Raw genomic sequence first — 19,546 nt, forward strand, 5'->3', positions numbered from 1 at the left:
AAATTTTGGATGAAATAGACAAATTCTTGAAAAAAAATTACAGCCTATGAAAACTGACACATGAAGAAACAGAAAAGGTAATTAATCTCATATCTACTTTAGGAATTGAATCTGCAATTGAAAACCTTCCGTTGGAGGGGCTTCAAGATGGCTGCCTGAGGCACCTGGCTGTCACCTCCTCCACAAAGAAGGACCAGAATGGCAAATAGATAATTAGATGTCAAATAGAACATCTAAAGAAAACAATGGAATTCAGCAGGAAAGTGACTGGGAACTTCTGAGGCATAGAAGGAAAGGGAAGTGAAGCAGCTGGCCCAGCCAAGATTAACTCAGAATCAGGGGAAACTCCCACTGTGGGGAAAAGGTAAGTAAGAGAGCTCCAGCAGTTGGCAGTCCATATTCCCACCACAGACTCCTACAATTTTAGCCACAGGAGAGCCCCTCAGCCCTCACAAGCCCTGAGACTAGTATAAAGAGATGCCTGGAGTCCATGTAATGACATTGTTCTACAGAAGATGTTCACACTGGGTCCCACACATCCCCTGAGATTCAAGCAGCTACAGCATGGTGCCATTTTGAGAGCCTGGCCCCCACCAGACTACATCACACCTTGGGGCCCAATATCCCCTACATATCTACATCCCTGAACCCCTGTAGACACCCTGCTACATCTACCCAAAGGTTTACAGCATCACGATACTGGCTGGAGCCAGCAGTGCAGATGCATCCCCAAAACTTTAGCTCATGCAATGTCTTACACCCCAAGGAATGGGTAGTGAAACACATTGGGGAGGCTGCCCTAGGGACAAAGGGAGCCAAAGCATGCACTCTCCAGAGCCTGAGAGCTGCCTGCCTGGGGGTGTTGCCACTGAAAGCAAATCCTTACCCCCCAACAGCACGGCTGCTGCACACCTACACATATCTTAAGGGGCCTGGGAACTGGCTCACCCAGGTACTGTCCCAGGACCTGAGGACAGCCCCATCTAGCCTGCCTCTTGGCCCAAGGGCACCATCCAAGGTCCTGGAGATCAACCTGGTCTGCTTGCCACCAGGAGACCTAAAAACAGGTCTGCTTGTCTGCCACCACCACCAGTGCCCATACATGTCATCTGGGAACCAGGAGATCGACCTACCACCCCCCACTGCCACTGGTGCCCACAAACACCATCAGAGTGCCTAAAGACACCCATTGCTACTACTACTGGCATCCTAGTGTGACATTCGAGGGCCTGGGGATTGGTCCACCCTACACACTGCCACAGGCATCACCCACATATGCCATCTAGGGGCCTAAGCATAGGCCTGCCTCCGTACTGCCTTCACCTGTGCCCATGCACATTGTCCAGGAGTCTGGGGATTGACCTATACCACCCACTGCTACTGGCATGCATACATGCCTTCCGTGGAGCTGAAGATGGGCCCACACAGGTTGCCAGTGCCTATGCATGTTGTCTGGGGGCCTGGGAATTGATCAGTCCTGCCTGCCACAGCCTTTGTATGCACACACCATTGAGGGGCCTGAGGACAGCTCCAGCTCACCTGGTCCCACCCTCACCAGTGCCTGTGGGCATTGTCCTGAGGCCTGGGAATAGGCCTTCCCTGCCCATTCACACCTGGGGGTGCTAAGGACAGGCCTCCCCAGCCTGCCAGTGCACATGTGCATTATCCAGAGGCCCAGGGATCAATACACCTTTCCTGCCAATGCTGGAGCCCATGCATTCCTTCCAGGGACCCGAGGATGTCCACTCCCAGCCTGCTGCCACTACCTCCACCAGCACTCACCTGCATATATACCACCTTGGGGCTGGAGGACTGGCCCACCAAGTTTGCTGCCATCAGTGCTAGTGCCCACTGCTGCTATCGCCATTGCTGATGCCATGCACACTGCCCAGGAGTTCAGTGATCCACTTGCGAGCCTAGCCCACTGCTGCCACTGCCAGCACTTCAGCAAGCCACCTGGAAGCCTGTATTAGTCTGTTCTCATGCTGCTAATAAAGACATACCTGAGACTGGGTAATTTATAAAGGAAAGAGGTTTAATGGACTTACAGTTCCACATGGCTTGGGGCCCTCACAATCATGATGGAAGGCAAAGGAGGCAAAGGCCCATCTTACATGGCAGCAGGCAAGAGAGCTTGTGTAGAGCAACTCCCTTTTATAAAACCATCAGATCTCATGAGACTTATTCACTGTCACGAGAACAGCACAGGAAAGACCTGCTCCCATGATTCAATTAGCTCCCACCGGGTCCCTCCCATGACATGTGGGGATTATGGGAGCCACAATTCAGGATGAGATTGGGGTGGGGACTCAGCCAAATAATATGAAGGCCCATGGATCAGCCCATTCAGACCTGCTTCTACCAGTTTCCATGTATGCCACCTGGGAACCCAAGAAACAGCATACTGGTGCCAAAGAACTGGCCCACCTGGTGCCCCAATCCATAGCAAAACCTCACTACAGCGTCTACTAACAATCACAGCCTAACCCACTGAGGAACTCAAAGATATCACTGACACTGATTATAGCTGAAGAAGTCATCTGAAGACTACATTACTGTGTCCACCCAAAATCAAAACCAAAGTGCCCTACACAGCCAACCCTATAGATACATCTATTGGAAAACATCTTTCCTATAAAAGTCAATTCAAAAAATCAGAATAAGGGACTGTTACACCAGATTCACAGATATCAATGTAAAAACAAACAAAGACGAAAAAGCAAGGAAATGTGACATGTGTAAAGAAATAATAATTCTCTAGCGACAGATTTCAATGAAAAATAAATCTATGAAATGTCTGGGAAAGATTTCGTAACACTGTTATTAAAGAAGTTTAGCGAGATACAAGATAATACAGATAAATAATACAAGGAAATCAGAAAAATAGTTCACAGTCAGAATGAGAAATTCATCAAAGAGACTGATACATAAAAAAGAACCAATTAGAAATTCTGTAACTGAAGAATTCAATGAATGAAACAAAAAAATATAATCAAGAGCTTCAATAATAGAGATCAAACAGAATACTTTTTGAACTAGAAGAAATGTCTTTTGAAATAACTCAGACAAAACAGTACATATATATAAAGTTTAATAAAGAACGAAGAAAGCCTACATGACATATGGAACACCACAAAGCAGGCAATCAAATATTCACATTTTGGGTGTTCCAAAAGAAGAAGAGATAAGCAAAGGCATAGAAAGCTTACTTAATGACATCACAGCCCAAAACTTCCCAAGTCTTACAAGAGATATAGGCATCCAGAACAAAAGCTCAAACATCTCCAAATGGACTCAATCCAAAAATGTTTTCTCCAGGGCATATTATAGTTAAGACTGTCAAAAGTCAAAAACAAAGAAAGAATTCTAAAATTAGCAAGAGAAAATTGTCAAGGCACATATAAGGGAATCCCCATCAGACTAAGTTTTCTCAGCAGAAACTTATAGGCCAAGAGAAAATGAGAAGATATATTCAAAGTGCTGAAAGAACAAAACTGACAACCAAGATTACTATACCCACAAAGCCATCCTTCAAAAAAGAAAGAGAAAGAAAGTCTTTCCCAGACAAGCAGAAACTGAGGAAATGCATTACCATGGGACTGGCCCTACAAGAAATACTTAGGGGACTCCTATATCTGGAAGTGAAAGGACGATACCTACCATCAAGAAAACAGGAAAGTATAAACTCACTGGCTTCTCACAAATGAGAAAGATAAAAGATTCAAATATTACCACTACAAAAAACCATCAAACCACAATGATAAGCAATAAGAGAAGAAGGAACAAAGGATATACAAAACAACTAGAAAACAATTAACAAAATGGCAGAAATAAGTTCTCACCTATCAATAATAACTTTGAATGTAAATGGATTAAATCCCCCACTTAAAAGACATAAACTGGCTGAATGGATAAAAATAAAACATGATCTAACTATATGCTACTGCGTTAGGCCATTCTGCATCACAATAAAAACATACCTGAGGCTGGGTAATTTATAAAGAAAAGAGGTTTAATTGGCTCACAATTCTGTAGGCTATACAAGCATGGCACCAACATTTGCTCAGCTTCTGATGAGGGCTTCAGGAAGCTTACAATTATGGCAGAAGGCAAAGTGGGTACATGTGTTTCACATGACAAGAACAGGAACAAGAGAGACAGGAGGAGGAGGTCCCAGACTCTGTTAAATAACCAGGTTTCACATGAACTGAGTGAAAACTCACTTATCACCAAGGGGTTGGTGCATAGGCATTCATGAGGAATCTTCCCCATCATCCAATCACCTTCCATCAGGCCCCATTTCCAATATTGGGAATCATACTTCAACATGAGACTTGGAGGAGACAAACATGCAATCCATATCAGCTATCAGCTACCTACAAGAAACTCACATCAGCTGCAAAGACATACACAGATTGAAAGTAAAGGAATAAAAAATTATATTCCATGTAAACAGAAACCAAAAGTGAGAAGGAGTAGCTGTACTTATATTAGATAAAATAGATTTCAAGATAAAAATTGTAAGAAAAGAAAAAGTTTTCAATTTAGCAAGAGGATATAACCATCCCAATCATATTAAATACACACAGTCAACACAGGAGAGGGCGCCTGTAGTCCCAGCTACTCGGGAGGCTGAGGCAGGAGAACGGCGTAAACCCAGGAGGCGGAGCTTGCAGTGAGCTGAGATCCGGCCACTGCACTCCAGCCTGGGGGACAGAGCAAGACTCCGTCTCAAAAAAAAAAAAAAAAAAAAAAAAAAAAGGAGCACCCAAATATATAAAGCAAATAGTATTAGATCTAAAGGGAGAGATAGGCTCCAATACAATAATAGTCGAGGACTTCAACAAACAGTCTCAGAACTGGCCATCATTTAGACAGAAAAATAAGAAAGAAACATCAGATTTAAACTGCACTTTAGACAAAATATAACTAACAGATATTTACAGAACATGTTATCCAGCTGCTACATAATGCATTTTTTTCTCATCAGCACAGGAAACATTCTCCAGGACAGATAATTTGTTATGCCATTAAACAAGCCTCAACAAATGTAAAATAATCAGAATCATATCAAGTATCTTCTAAGACTACAATGGAATTAAACTAGAAATCGGTACCAAGGAAAACTTTGGAAACTGTACAAATACATGAAAATTTAAAACATGCTCCTGAATGACCACTGAATCAATTAAGAAATCAAGAAGAAAATTTAAAAATTTCTTGAAACAAATGAAAATGGAAACACAAAATACCAAAACCTATAAGATATAGCAAAAGTAGTGCTAAGATGGAAGTTTATAGTAATAGATAAATAAATAAATAAAAGTAGAGAGTTTAAATATACAACCTAAAGATGCATCTTTAAAAAACTGGAAAATCAAGAACAAACCAAACCCAGTATCTTTTGTTCTAAACCCAAAATTAGAACAAAAGAAATAATAAAAATCAGAGCAGAACTAAATGGAATAGAAACTAAAAAGAAATACAAAGGATCAATGAAACAAAGAAGCCTGTTTTTAAAAAAGATAAATAAAATCAATAAGCTAGACTAGGCTATACTGATCAAGAAAAAAAAAAAGAAAACTCAAATAAATAAAATTGGAAATGAAAAAGGAGACATTACAACCGGTATCACAGAAATACAAAGCATCATCAGAGACTATTATGGACAACTTTAGCCTAACAAACTGGAAAACCTAGGGGAATGGATAAATTCCTGGACATATACAGCCTAACAAGATTGAACCAGGAAGATACAGAAAACTTGAACAGACCAATAAAGAATAATGAGATTGAATCAGTAATAAAAATTATCCCAACAAAGAAAAGTCTAGGACTGGATGGCTTTTCTGCCAAATTCTGCCAAGCTCAGGAAAGAGCTAACGCAAATTCTTCTCAAACTAATCTTTAAAATTAAAGAGGAGGGAATTCCTTCTAATTCATTCTACAAGGCTATCATCCTGATACCAAAACCAGACAAGGATACACACAAAAAGAAAACTACAATCTCCCTAATGAATATAGATGTAAAAATCCTCAACAAAATACTAGCAAACAGAATCCAACAACACATCAAAAAGATAATATACCATAATCAAGTGGAATTTATCCCAGAAATGCAAGAATGGTTCAACATATGCAAATCAATAAACATGATACATCACATCAACAGAATGAAAGACAAAAACCGTAAGTTCATCTCAATAGATTAAGAAAAACATTTGATAAAATCCAACATACCTTCTGCATGATAAAAACTGTCAACAAATCAGGCATAGAAGGAACATATCACAACATAATACAGGCCATATACAACAAACATCATCATACTGAATAGGGAAAAGCTGAAAGCATTTCCTCTAAGAATTGGAACAAGACAAGAATGTTCCCTTTCACCACTTCTATTCAACATAGTACCAAAAGTCCTAGCCAGAGCAATTGGGTAAGAAAAAGAAACAAAAGGCATTCATACGGAAAGAGAGCAAGTCAAACTGTTTTTCTTTGCAAATGACACAATCTTTTATACAGAAAAAACTAAATACTCCACCAAAAAACTTTTAGAACTGATAAATGAATTCAGTAAAGTTGCAGGATACAAAATCAACATACAAAACTCACTAGCATTTCTATACACTAATAATGAACTAGCTAAAAAGAAATCAAGAAAGCAATCCCATTTACAATAGCTACAAAATAAATAAATAACCTTAAAATAGATTGAATCAAGGAAGTGAAAGGTCTCTATAAGGAAAACTATAAAATGCTGATGTAAGAAGTTGAAGAGGACACAACAAATGGAAGACATTTCATGCTCATGGTTGGAAAAATTAACATTGTTAAAATGATCATACTGACTCTAAAGCAATCTACAGGTTCAATGCATAATTATTAAAATACCAATGGCATTTGTCACAGAAATAGAAAAAAAAAGTTCTAAAGTTCACATGGACCACAAAAGACCCCAAATAGTCAAAGCAATACTGAGCAAAAAGAACAAAGTTGGAGGCATCACACTACCTGATTTCAAAATATACTATAAAGCAGTAATAACCAAAATGGCAAGGTATTAGTATAAAAACAGGCACATAGACTAATGGCACAGAATAGGAAACCCAGAAATAAATCCATGTATTTATAGCCAAATAATCTTTGACAAAGCTGACAAGAACCTTATACACTGGGGAAAGGACACCCTCTTCAATGAATGGTGCTGGGTAAACTGGGATCCATATGCAGAAGAATGAAACTAAACCCCCGTCTCTCACCATATACACGTAGAATAAGCTCAAAAACTAAACCCCTATCTCTCACCATATACATGTAAAATAAGCTCAAATGGATTAAAGATTTAAACATAAGACTCAAAATGGTAAAACCACTAAAAGAAAACAGGGGAAACACTTCAGGACACTCATGTATGTAAAGCTTTTATGGCTAAGACCCAGAAAGCATAGGCAACAAAACCACAAATGGACAAATAGACAAAAACTAAAAAGTTTCTTCACAGCAAAGGGAACAATCAATACAGTGAAGAGACAACCTGTAGAATGGGAGAAAATATCTGCCAACTATCCATCTGACCAAAGACTAATATCCAGAATATACAAGGAACTCAAGCAACTGAGGAGCACAAAACACAAATAATACCATTAAAAAGTGAGGAAAGGATTTTAATAGATATTTCTCAAAAGAAGACATACAGGTGCCCGACAGGTATATGGAAAAATGCTCAACATCACTAATCATCAGGGAAATGCAAATTAAAACCACAATGAGGTATCATCTCATTGGAGTTAGAATGGTTATTACCAAAAAGACAAAAAATAACAGATGCTGATGAGGATGCAGAGAAAATGAACTCATACACTATTAGCAGGAATGTAAATTAGTACAACCATTATGGAAAACCATAATATGGAGGTTTCTAAAAAAACTACAAATAGAATTACCATATGCTGCAGTAATTCCACTACTCAGTATTTTTCTAAAGGAAAAGAAATCAGTATATCAAAGGAATATCTGCACTCCATGTTTATTATAGTACTATTCACAATAGCCATGACATGGAATCACCCTAAGTGTCCATAAACAGATGAATGGGTTTAAAAAATGTGGCATATCTACACAATGGAATATTACTAAGCCATAAAAAGAATGAAATCCTATCACTTGCAGTGACATGGATGGAACTGGAGGTCATTATGTTAAATGAAATAAGACAGGCACAGAAAGACAAATATCATATGTTCTCACTCATATGTGGGAGCGCAAAAAGTTAATTTCATGGAGGTAAAGAATAGAATGATAGTTACCAGAGGCTGGGAAGTGGGGATGGGTGGAAAGATGAAGAGAGATTGGTTAATGGGTGCAGACAGTTAGATAGAAGGAATAAATTCTAGTGTTCAATAGCACAGTAGGGTGACTATAGTTAAGAACGATATATTGTATATTTCAAAATAGCTAGAAGAGATTTGAAATGTTCCCAATATAACGAAATGATACATGTTTGAAGTGATGGATAGCCTAAATACACTGATTTGGTCATTAACATTAAATGCATGTATCAAAATATTACATGTATTCTATAAAGATGTACACTTATTATATACCAACAACAAAACCCTTCCTTCAAAAAAATCTCCAGGCCCAGATGGCTTCACCAGTGAATTCTCCTAACACTTAAAGATGCTGTTTCCAACAACAGAAAGAGGAAACACTTCCCAACTTATGAGGCCAATATAACCATGATTCCAAAACTTGAAGAGGACATTACAAGAAAGGAAGATGATGAGAGTAACATCTGACCCCAAAGTGGAGGTTGCACTAGGATATTAGCTAGAGAGATTTTTGTCCTGAGGCTCCATATGTAATACAAAAATGTGATCACACGTTTGCCAGAACAGATTGTGTTGAAAGTTCCTCTTACAATTTGTCAAGTTCTCTCCCCAAATACAATGCAATTCTCTCATTAATGATCTGCCTCTTTGGACTGAGCACTGTCCTTTTAATGAATTGTCTCCTTACCTCTTGAACAATGCCTAAACTTCTGTCTGGTTTTATATTTAGTCCTATGTATGTATGAACTCAGACCACTCTTCTCTGTGGAAAGCAGGGCCACAGAAGACACGCACTGGCTGTTGTATGGCTTTGCTTAAGGTCGGCCATGTCTCATTGGTATTCAGGCTTTCTTTTCAATCCCATTCTCCCATTCCCACAACCTGCCTGCTCCCAAGCATCGTCCTACCTGATGGAAGTCACCCACTTGCCGGACGTAACCAGCCACTTCATTGTCAGATTTAAAGATCTTCCAAACTTTTTTTTCTGCCTTCTTGTATTCCTGGGATCCTTTCCAGTCCATGCCCATCAAGGAGCGCTCTGTCAGGGCAGCTGCCACGATGATGTCCAGTTGGCCATTGTACATCAGAACCTGAAATGAAATCAAGCCATCAGCAAATCCAAGATTCAGGAGGTGAAGCTCATGAATCAAGCCAGGTAGGTATAAACAGTGAGCCAGCGAGAGAGAAAAAGAGACAAGAATCTCTCTGAGATTTTCTTCTAGTTAGCCATAAACAACAACAATCTGAAATAAACTCAAGCCTTGTCTCTACCACTGCATTCTTCATAGTAATCTGCATAAAGGCCTCTCTTGGTTGCAAAAACATTTGTGTTGTATTACCCAGTGATACATATATACAGGTTTTACTTGGATTTATGGCTATGTTAAGACAGAGGACTGTGGTTACATCTTAGTGGAACTAAGGAATACTACCCCCTAGGATTTTCATGAAGCCTGCATTTCATTAACTTCAACTTCAGGCACTGCAGTCACTGGCAAGCTGAGCATTCTCTTGGGTATTGCTAATCCATATTGTCCTCCTCTCCTACACTGATTTCAGTGGCAAGTATAATTTTTTTGCAGCAGCAGAGATTCAGGTGCCTCAAATTTGTTTCTTATTGGAAGCAACTATGCCTGCCATGCCACTTGTAAAACTTCCTTTTTAAAAATATGACAGCTGCTTGTCAACAGTGAGGAATGTTCTTTCTTCCTAGAATACAATTTTGTGTGTGTGTCAAACTGATGGTTATCATAGGAAAAACAACACTGAGGTAATTCTTTTCTTTAATCCTAAAACAATTTTCAATTTGCTTGTAAAAAGAATTCAGACAACTCCCAATTCTGATAAAGTTGAAGAACTAATGGGGACAGTATAAAATGGCTCTACTTTTCAGAAAAGCAGTAGCCAATTTTCTGCCCCCAAACTTAAAAATGTTGAAATTCCTTGTCCCAGTAATTTCAACTTGTAGAATATATTCTAGGAAAACAGGTCCAAAGAATTTTTAAAAAATTATATATATTCATTGAGTCTTATAATAAAAAACTCAAACACAATCCAGAAGTCCTATAATTGAGTAGGTAAATGCACAGCAGTACAGGAATTCTGTAGGAAATTATAACACCATTTAAAAATGTTTCATTGAACCATGATGCAATGTGGAAAACGCTTATCACATAATGTTACGTATGAAAGCAGAAAGTCAAATATAATGTATATCATAATTATAACTATAAAAATCAGTGTACATATTCACATATATGGAATACAAAGTTTGGAAAATGTTAATAATTAATTTAGATGGTGGAAATCTGAGTAATATACCCTCCTTTTTTCTACTTTAATGCTACTTCTATGCAACTAACATATTATCATAAAGTATTGCCACTCCACCTCCAACAAAGAGGTCAGCCTCAACTCCATGCTACCTTTGATCTATTTGAAGGCTCTGATCTATTTGGCCCCGGTGGAGACCTTTGGTTGAATCCTCAAATTGGATATAAAATATTTCACTGCATATGTTTCCGTCTTTCCCTTTATGGTGCGGGCTTCTTAAAAGGCTCAAACATAATTAAAAAGTCCAGGACTTTTACACACTCCAAATCCTCAAGCAGCAGTGGGACAGCAGTCAGACTAAGATGAAAGAGCCCCGGGCCCCCACTGCAGGAACATGAGGCCTTTCAAGTTAGTCAGTCACCATCACCACCCCCACTCCCCTAAGAAGAAACCCACAGGAAAATCCTGATAGATTTAAAGCCTGTGAAAAAAATTCAACTCAACTCCAGTCATAAAATATTTGCATTGTTTATACAGAGAAATTACCTCAAAGACCTTGAGTACTTATGGCCTCTGCAAAACCTCCTATAGTTGTTTTGGCCAACAGTATGGAAACAATTACATATGATCAGTACCAGTGAACAAGGTTTAATTACTTCGCCATTCTAGGAAGACCTGATTATAGCTGATTAGCAAAGATCATCATGCATAAAGTGATTCTTCTTCTAGAATTCGGTGTAAAAGATGCTGATCAATCAGCAAATTCATAGCACATCCATTTAGTTTTACTCTTCATGGCCACTATAGGCAGCTTGCATCTCTCATGTGTCTCCCACAGCTTTCTTTACTGACAATCATTACTATATTTTGAAATCAATGTGATGTTTTTTCATCCTTAAGGGGCAACAGCAAAGTCCCCATGTTACAGCAAAAACAAATTTATATGTACAGCACTATATTACATGTTGAACTGACGTGGAATGAGGACCATCCCTGAGTTGCTTCTCTTGTTAGTCAAGACTTATCATAACAAGAGCACCAACTCTCTGGACCAAAAAACAGTGAAGAGCTGAACTGCACAATCTCACACAGACGATGTGTACTTTTGGGTACAAATGGAAACCCTTCCTTTGCAAAGCAAGGAAACCATTTTGTATTTCTGAAGGGCGCATAAGTCAAATGCAACAAAAAATAAACCAGAATAATGATCATGAGAAGTGATTTCAAAGCTGACGCTTAAGGCAGGCCAGCATTAAACATAAGAATTCCAGAGCTCTTATTTTCACCTAAATGTCACATTTATTCTTATGAGCCCCTATAGGAATATCCCAGTTAGGTGCCTCTAGGCTGGATGAGTGGATGAGATAGCCCAGGACCCAGTGACTGAGCACGAGAAGCAGGTGGGCATGGCACAGAGGTGGTCCTGAAGCCCAAGGGCACACGCTGGCTACCCACATCCTGATAGAAAAGTTCCAGGCAGGACCTTAGCTCTGACAGGGACAGGTTGGCCAAATATGTCTGCACACTCATCTCACTTCTCCCCTGGTAGGGTGACCAACTGTCCCAGTTTGCCCTGGACAGGAGTTGCCCAGCAAGACATTCAGTGCTAAAACTGGGACACTCTGGAGCAAACCTACCCTGAGGCTTGCTGTTATTTTAAGCAACAAAGTCTAAAGACAGAAGGGAGGAGACAGAGATGAATGTAGCTTTTAGCTACACTTCCCTTGTCAATAGTGATTGGAACAAAACAAGGAACAAGGAAAGAGCTGGTTGGAGTTGGTTTCCAGTGACGTACCACGCAGTGCCCTGAACACGCATGTCCTCACTTTCCTTTCTGGTCAGCTGTAGGCCTCTGGTAAGGGAGCAAAGCCACTGCTTTTAGAGACTTCTTTTACTCCTTAGAGAGCTGGCTGCTTAGCTTATTGAAACTGACAGTTATGCAATGTCACAGAAAAATGTTTATCTTATGAAAAAAATCAATGAAAAACTGAGACTTCACTTGTTTGTACTCTAATTATCACATATTTTAAAATGCTTCAAACCTGGGGAAAGAACAAATCAAAATACAGTTAAGTTATTTGAACTGTGGTTGATTGTTTTAGATTGGCTATTTTCTAGGTTTTTGTTTTGTTTTGTTTTGTTTTTGGCAAATGTGGTTACAATCCCTTTTTATTTATTTATTTATTTATTTATAAGAGACAGAGACTCACTATGTTCCCCAAGCTGGAGTGCAATGGCACAATCTTGGCTCACTGCAACCTCCACCTCCTGGGCTCAAGTCATCCTCCTATTGGGACTACAGGTGTACGCCACTACACCCAGCTAATTTTTTTGTATATTTTGTAGAGATGGGGTTTCGCCACGTTGCCCAGGCTGATCTTGAACTCCTTGGCTCAAGCAATCTACCCACCTCAGCTTCCTTCCCAAAGTGCTGGGATTACAGGCATGAGCCACTGCAACCTGGCCATAGAATGCTTTTTATTTATTGATTTATTTATTTTTCTTCAACTTTTAAGTTCAGGGGTATATGTGCAGGTTTGTTACACAGGTGAACGTGTGCCATGGTGGTTTGCTGCACAGATCATCTCATCACCTGGGTATTAAGCCCAGCAACCACTACCTATTCTTCCTGATGCTCTCCCTCCCCCAACACCCTCCTGACAGGCCCCAGTATGTGTTGTTGCCCCCATGTGCCCATGTGTTCTCATCGTTTTTTAAAAAAATAATTCTTGAATATAGCACACTGATGGGTCTTGACTCCATCCAATTTGCCAGTCTGTGTCTTTTAATTGGAGCATTTAGCCCATTTACATTTAAGGTTAATATTGTTATGTGTGAATTTGATCCTGTCATTATGATGTTAGCTGGTTATTTTGCTCATTAGTTGATGCAGTTTCTTCCTAGCATTGATGGTCTTTACATTTTGGCATGTTTTTGCAGTGGCTGGTACTGGTTGTTCCTTTCCATGTTCACTGCTTCCTTCAGGAGCTCTTGTAGGGCAGGCCTGATGGTGACAAAATCTCTCCGCATTTGCTTGTCTGTAAAGGATTTTATTTCCCTTTCACTTATGAAACTTAGTTTGGCTGGATATGAAATTCTGGGTTAAAAATTCATTTCTTTAAGAATGTTGAATACTGGCCCCCACTCTCTTCTGGCTTGTAGAGTTTCTGCTGAGAGATCTGCTGTTAGTCTGATGGGCTTCCCTTTATGGGTAACCCGACCTTTCTCTCTGGCTGCCCTTTACATTTTTTCCTTCATTTCAACTTTGGTGAATCTGACAATTATGTGTCTTGGAGTTGCTCTTCTCGAGGAGTTATCTTTGTGCCGTTCTCTGTATTTCCTGAAGTTGAATGTTGGCCTGCCTTGCTAGGTTGGGGAAGTTCTCCTGGATAATATCCTGCAGAGTGTTTTCCAGCTTGGTTCCATTCTCCCCGTCACTTTCAGGCACATCAATCAGACATAGATTTGGTCTTTTCACATAGTCCCATATTTCTTGGAGGCTTTGTTTGTTTCTTTTTAGTCTTTTTTCTCTAAACTTCTCTTCTCACTTCATTTCATTCATTTGATCTTCAATCACTGATACCCTTTCTTCCAGTTGATCGAATCGGCTACTGAAGCTTGTGCATTCGTCATGTAGTTTGAGTGCCATGGCTTTCAGCTCCATCAGGTCATTCAAGGACTTCTCTACACTGGTTATTCTAGTTAGCTATTCATCTAATCTCACATGCAGAGACACATATAGGCTCAAAATAAAGGGATGGAGGAATATCTACCAAGCAAATGGAAAACAAAAAAAAGGCAGGGGTTGCAATCCTAGTCTCTGATAAACCAGACTTTAAACCAACAAAGATCAAAAGAGACAAAAAAGGCCATTACATAATGGTAAAGGGATCAATTCAACAAGAAGAGCTAAGTATCCTAAATATGTATGCACCCAAGACAGGAGCACCCAGATTCATAAAGCAAGTCCTTAGAGACTTACAAAGAGACTTAGACTCCCATACAATAATAATGGGAGACTTTAACAACCCACTGTCAACATTAGACAAATCAACGAGACAGAAAGTTAACAAGGATATCCAGGAATTGAACTCAACTCTGCACCAAGCAGACCTAATAGACATCTACAGAACTCTCCATCCCAAATCAACAGAATATACATTCTTCTCAGCACCACATCGCATTTATTCCCAAACTGACCACAGAGTTGGAAGAAAAGCACTCCTCAGCAAATGTAAAAGAACAGAAATTACAACAAACTGTCTCTCAGACCACAGTGCAATTAAACTAGAACTCAGGATTAAGAAACTCACTCAAAACAGCTCAACTACATGGAAACTGAACAACCTGCTCCTGAATGACTACTGCATACATAAGGAAGTGAAGGCAGAAATAAAGATGTTCTTTGAAATCAATGAGAACAAAGATACAACATACCGGAATCTCTGGGACACATTTAAAACAGTGTGTAGAGGGAAATTCATAGCACTACATGCCCACAAGAGAAAGCAGGAAAGATCTAAAATTGACACCCTAACATCACAATTAAAAGAACTAGAGAAGCAAGAGCAAACACATTCAAAAGCTAGCAGAAGGCAAGAAATAACTAAGATCAGAGCAGAACTGAAGGAAATAGAGACACAAAAAACCCTTCAAAAAATCAATGAATCCAGGAGCTGGTTTTCTGAAAAGATCAACAAAGTGGATAGACTGCTAGCAAGACTAATAAAGAAGAAAAGAGAGAAGAACACAAATAGACGCAATAAAAAATGATAAAGGGGATATCACCACTGATCCCACAGAAATACAAACTACCATCAGAGAATACTATAAACATCTCCACACAAATAAACTAGAAAATCTAGAAGAAATGGATAAATTCCTGGACACATACACCCTTCCAAGACTAAACCAGGAATAAGTTGAATCCCTGAATAGACCAATAACAGGCTCTGAAATTGAGGCAATAATTAAGAGCCTACCAACCAAAAAAAGTCTAGGACCAGACGGATTCACAGCCGAATTCTACCAGAAGTACAAGGAGGAGCTGGTACCATTTCTTCTGAAACTATTCCGATCAGTAGAAAAAGAGGGAATCCTCCCTAACTCATTTGAAGAGGCCAGCATCATCCTGATACCAAAGCCTGGCAGAGACACAACAAAAAAAGAGAATTTTAGACCAATATCCCTGATGAACATCGATGCAAAAATCCTCAATAAAATACTGGCAAACCGAATCCAGCAGCACCTCAAAAAGCTTATCCGCCATGATCAAGTGGGTTTCATCCCTGGGATGCAAGGCTGGTTCAACATACGCAAATCAATAAATTTAATCCAGCATATAAGTAGAACCAAAGACAAAAACCACATGATTATCTCAATAGATGCAGAAAAGGCCTCTGACAAAATTCAACAGCCCTTTATGCTAAAAACTCTCAATAAATTTGGTATTGATGGGATGTATCTCAAAATAATAAGAGCTATTTATGACAAACCCACAGCCGATCCCATACTGAATGGGCAAAAACTGGAAGCATTCCCTTTGAAAACTGGCACATGACAGGGATGCCTCTCTCACCACTCCTATTCAACATAGTGCTGGAAGTTCTGGCCAGGGCAATGAGGCAAGAGAAAGAAATAAAAGGTATTCAATAAGGAAATGAGGAAGTCAAATTGTCCCTGTTTGCAGATGACATGATTGTATATTTAGAAAACCCCATCATCTCAGCCCCAAATCTCCTTAAGCTGATAAGCAACTTCAGCAATGTCTCAGGATACAAAATCAATGTGCAAAAATCACAAGCTTTCTTATACACCAATAACAGACAAACAGAGAGTCAAATCATGAGTGAACTCCCATTCACAATTGCTTCAAAAAGAATAAAATACCTAGGAATCCAACTTACAAGGGATGTGAAGGACCTCTTCAAGGAGAACTACGAACCACTGCTCAACAAAATAAAAGAGGACACAAAAAAATGGAAGAACATTCCATGCTCATGGATAGGAAGAATCAATATCGTGACAATGGCCATACTGCCCAAGGTAATTTATAGATTCAATGCCATCTCCATCAAGCTACCAATGACTTTTTTTCAAAGAACTGGAAAAAACTACTTTAAAGTTCATATGGAACCAAAAAAGAGCCTGCATTGCCAAGACAATCCTAAGCCAAAAGAACAATGCTGGAGGCATCACGCTACCTAACTTCAAAGTATACTACAAGGCTACAGTAACCAAAACAGCATGGTACTGGTACCAAAACAGAGATCTAGACCAGTGGAACAGAACAGAGCCCTCAGAAATAATACCACACATCTACAACCATCTGATCTCTGACAAACCTGACAAAAACAAGAAATGGGGAAAGGATTCCCTATTTAATAAATGGTGCTGGGAAAACTGGCTAGCCATATGTAGAAAGCTGAAACTGGATCCCTTCCTTACACCTTAAACAAAAATTAATTCAAGATGGATTAAAGACTTAAATATTAGACCTAAAACCATAAAAAACCTAGAAGAAACCCTAGGCAATACCATTCAGGACATAGGCATGGGCAAGGACTTCAGGTCTAAAACACCAAAAGCAATGGCAACAAAAGCCAAAATTGACAAATGGGATCTAATTAAACTGAAGAGCTTCTGCACAGCAAAAGAAACTACCATCAGAGTGAACAGGCAACCTACAGAATGGGAGAAAATTTTTGCAATCTACTCATCTGACAAAGGGCTAATATCCAGAATCTACAAAGAACTCAAACAAATTTACAAGAAAAAAACAAAGACAAAAACAAAGAACCCCATCAAAAAGTGGGCAAAGGATATGAACAAGACACTTCTCAAAAGAAGACATTTATGCAGCCAACAGACACATGAAAAAATGCTCATCATCACTGGCCATCAGAGAAATGCAAATCAAAGCCACAATGAGATACCATCTCACACCAGTTAGAATGGCCATCATTAAAAGTCAGGAAACAACAAGTGCTAGAGAGGATGTGGGGAAACAGGAACACTTTTACACTGTTGGTGGGACTGTAAACTAGTTCAACCATTGTGGAAAACAGTCTGGCGATTCCTCAAGGATCTTGAACTAGAAATACCATTTGACCCAGCCATCCCATTAATGGGTGTATACCCAAAGGATTATAAATCGTGCTGCTATAAAGACAAGTGCACACGTATTTTTATTGTGGCACTATTCACAATAGCAAAGACTTTGAACCAACCCAAATGTCCATCAATGATAGACTGGATTAAGAAAATGTGGCACATATACACCATGGAACACTATGCAGCCATAAAAAAGGATGAGTTCATGTCCTTTGTAGGGACATGGATGAAGCTGGAAACCATCATTCGCAGCAAACTATGGCAAGGACAAAAAACCAAACACCGCATGTCATAGGTGGGAACTGAACAATGAGAACACTTGGACACAAGAAGGGGAACATCACACACCAGGGCCTGTCGTGGAGTGGGGGCAGGGGGTTGGGATAGCATTAGGACATATAGCTAATGTAAATAATGAGTTAATGGGTGCAGCACACCAACATGGCACATGCATACATATGTAACAAACCTGCACGTTGTGCACATGTACCCTAGAACTTAAAGTATAATAAAATAATTCTTTAAAAATTAATTAATTAATTAATTTAGAGACCAGGTTATGAGACTGGCTATTTTTAGTATTTTTGGTAGAGACAGGGTATCATCATGTTGACAAGGCTGGTCTCAAACTTCTGGACTCAAGTGATCCACCTCCCTCGGCCTCCCAAAGTGCTGGGATTACAGGCATAAGCCACTGCACCCAGCCTAGAATGCTTTTATAATGAAAAAAAGAAAAAAAAAAGAACAATGATGCTATGAGGTTGGACACCTCAGTCTGGCAAAAGATGAGCCTTTTGGAGAAATAATTTGTAAGAATTCAAATACCACCATACCAGCTCTTATTTTTTTTTTTTTTCATGACAACTAGGTAACAAGTTTAATATTAGTTCATAGACAATCTTTAAAAACTCATTCCAGAATTCAAGCATTTACAAGAGATGGCACTCGGTGACTTGGACCACAAGCATCTTTTTTTTTTTTTTCTCTTTGTCAAAAGGCAGAGAAGAGTAAAGCATTTTTATTATTATTAATTCTTTCCTGCTTTTCAACATGCTTTCATGTACATAGGGCTTTATTCTTGTACTGCCTCACGAGGTCAGGAAGAGAAGTGTTTCACTGTCTGCCTCCACTTTACTGTTATGGAAACTGTGATACTGTGAGGCACCAAAATGAATCCTAGATCCCAACTTCCACCCTTCTACCTAAAATTTTTCCTTAAGTTAAGAGCTAAGTTCCTTCCAACCAACAAGCATTTATTGACTCCCCGCAGCTAACCATTTAGTGCTACGAAAAGCTGCTGGAAGCTGAGAGTTAGTTGCATATGAGACACAGTTTACATCTCCAGTTCAGAAACCATCTTGCTCTGTTTGTCTGGCCCTGGTGACATCTCTTAGTCACCTCTCACTTTGGCTCTATGGACAGGATGTGTGCGAGGGCATTACTCACAGTTGGTGGGGAGTGGCCTTGCTAAACAGCTGTGAAATACCAGCAGTGCCTTAAAAACAGGAGCTCCCCAAGTGCGTGCTACATTCCCAGGCCTTGCACCGTGCCTGATACCCCATAAAACTGATAGACAATTACAGGGTATGGATTCTGCTCTTTAACAGTTTCATGTGGTGCTGTACAGTGATCATCTGCTGCTTTTGCATGCCCAGGTCCACTATTCCTTCTCCTGGAAACTGTACTTTGGGTCACCTACACCCTCAGTGGATATAGCCCTGGTGGGAGCTCTCAACCACAGTGTCCTGCCTCCTCTGGCAAAGGATGAGCCCATGACCTAAGTAAAGGCACCCAAATGCTCTTTCCCTGGAATTGGAATCACG

General features: G+C 39.6%; 1 protein-coding gene across 8 annotated transcripts in view; it reads right to left on the minus strand.

The window, feature by feature from the left end:
• The window catches only part of LOC105475793 (carboxypeptidase vitellogenic like), a 206,727-nt gene that overhangs the window by 25,478 nt on the left and 161,703 nt on the right, over positions 1-19,546 (minus strand). For all 8 annotated transcript variants that reach the window (XM_024790894.2, XM_071094980.1, XM_071094979.1 and 5 more), the window contains one exon: positions 9,245-9,427. In XM_024790894.2, coding sequence (XP_024646662.1) covers positions 9,245-9,427 — 183 coding nt within the window. The remainder of the gene's footprint in view (positions 1-9,244; positions 9,428-19,546) is intronic.

This window comes from Macaca nemestrina, chromosome 4, assembly GCF_043159975.1.
Source record: "Macaca nemestrina isolate mMacNem1 chromosome 4, mMacNem.hap1, whole genome shotgun sequence".
Taxonomy (NCBI): Eukaryota; Metazoa; Chordata; class Mammalia; order Primates; family Cercopithecidae; genus Macaca; species Macaca nemestrina.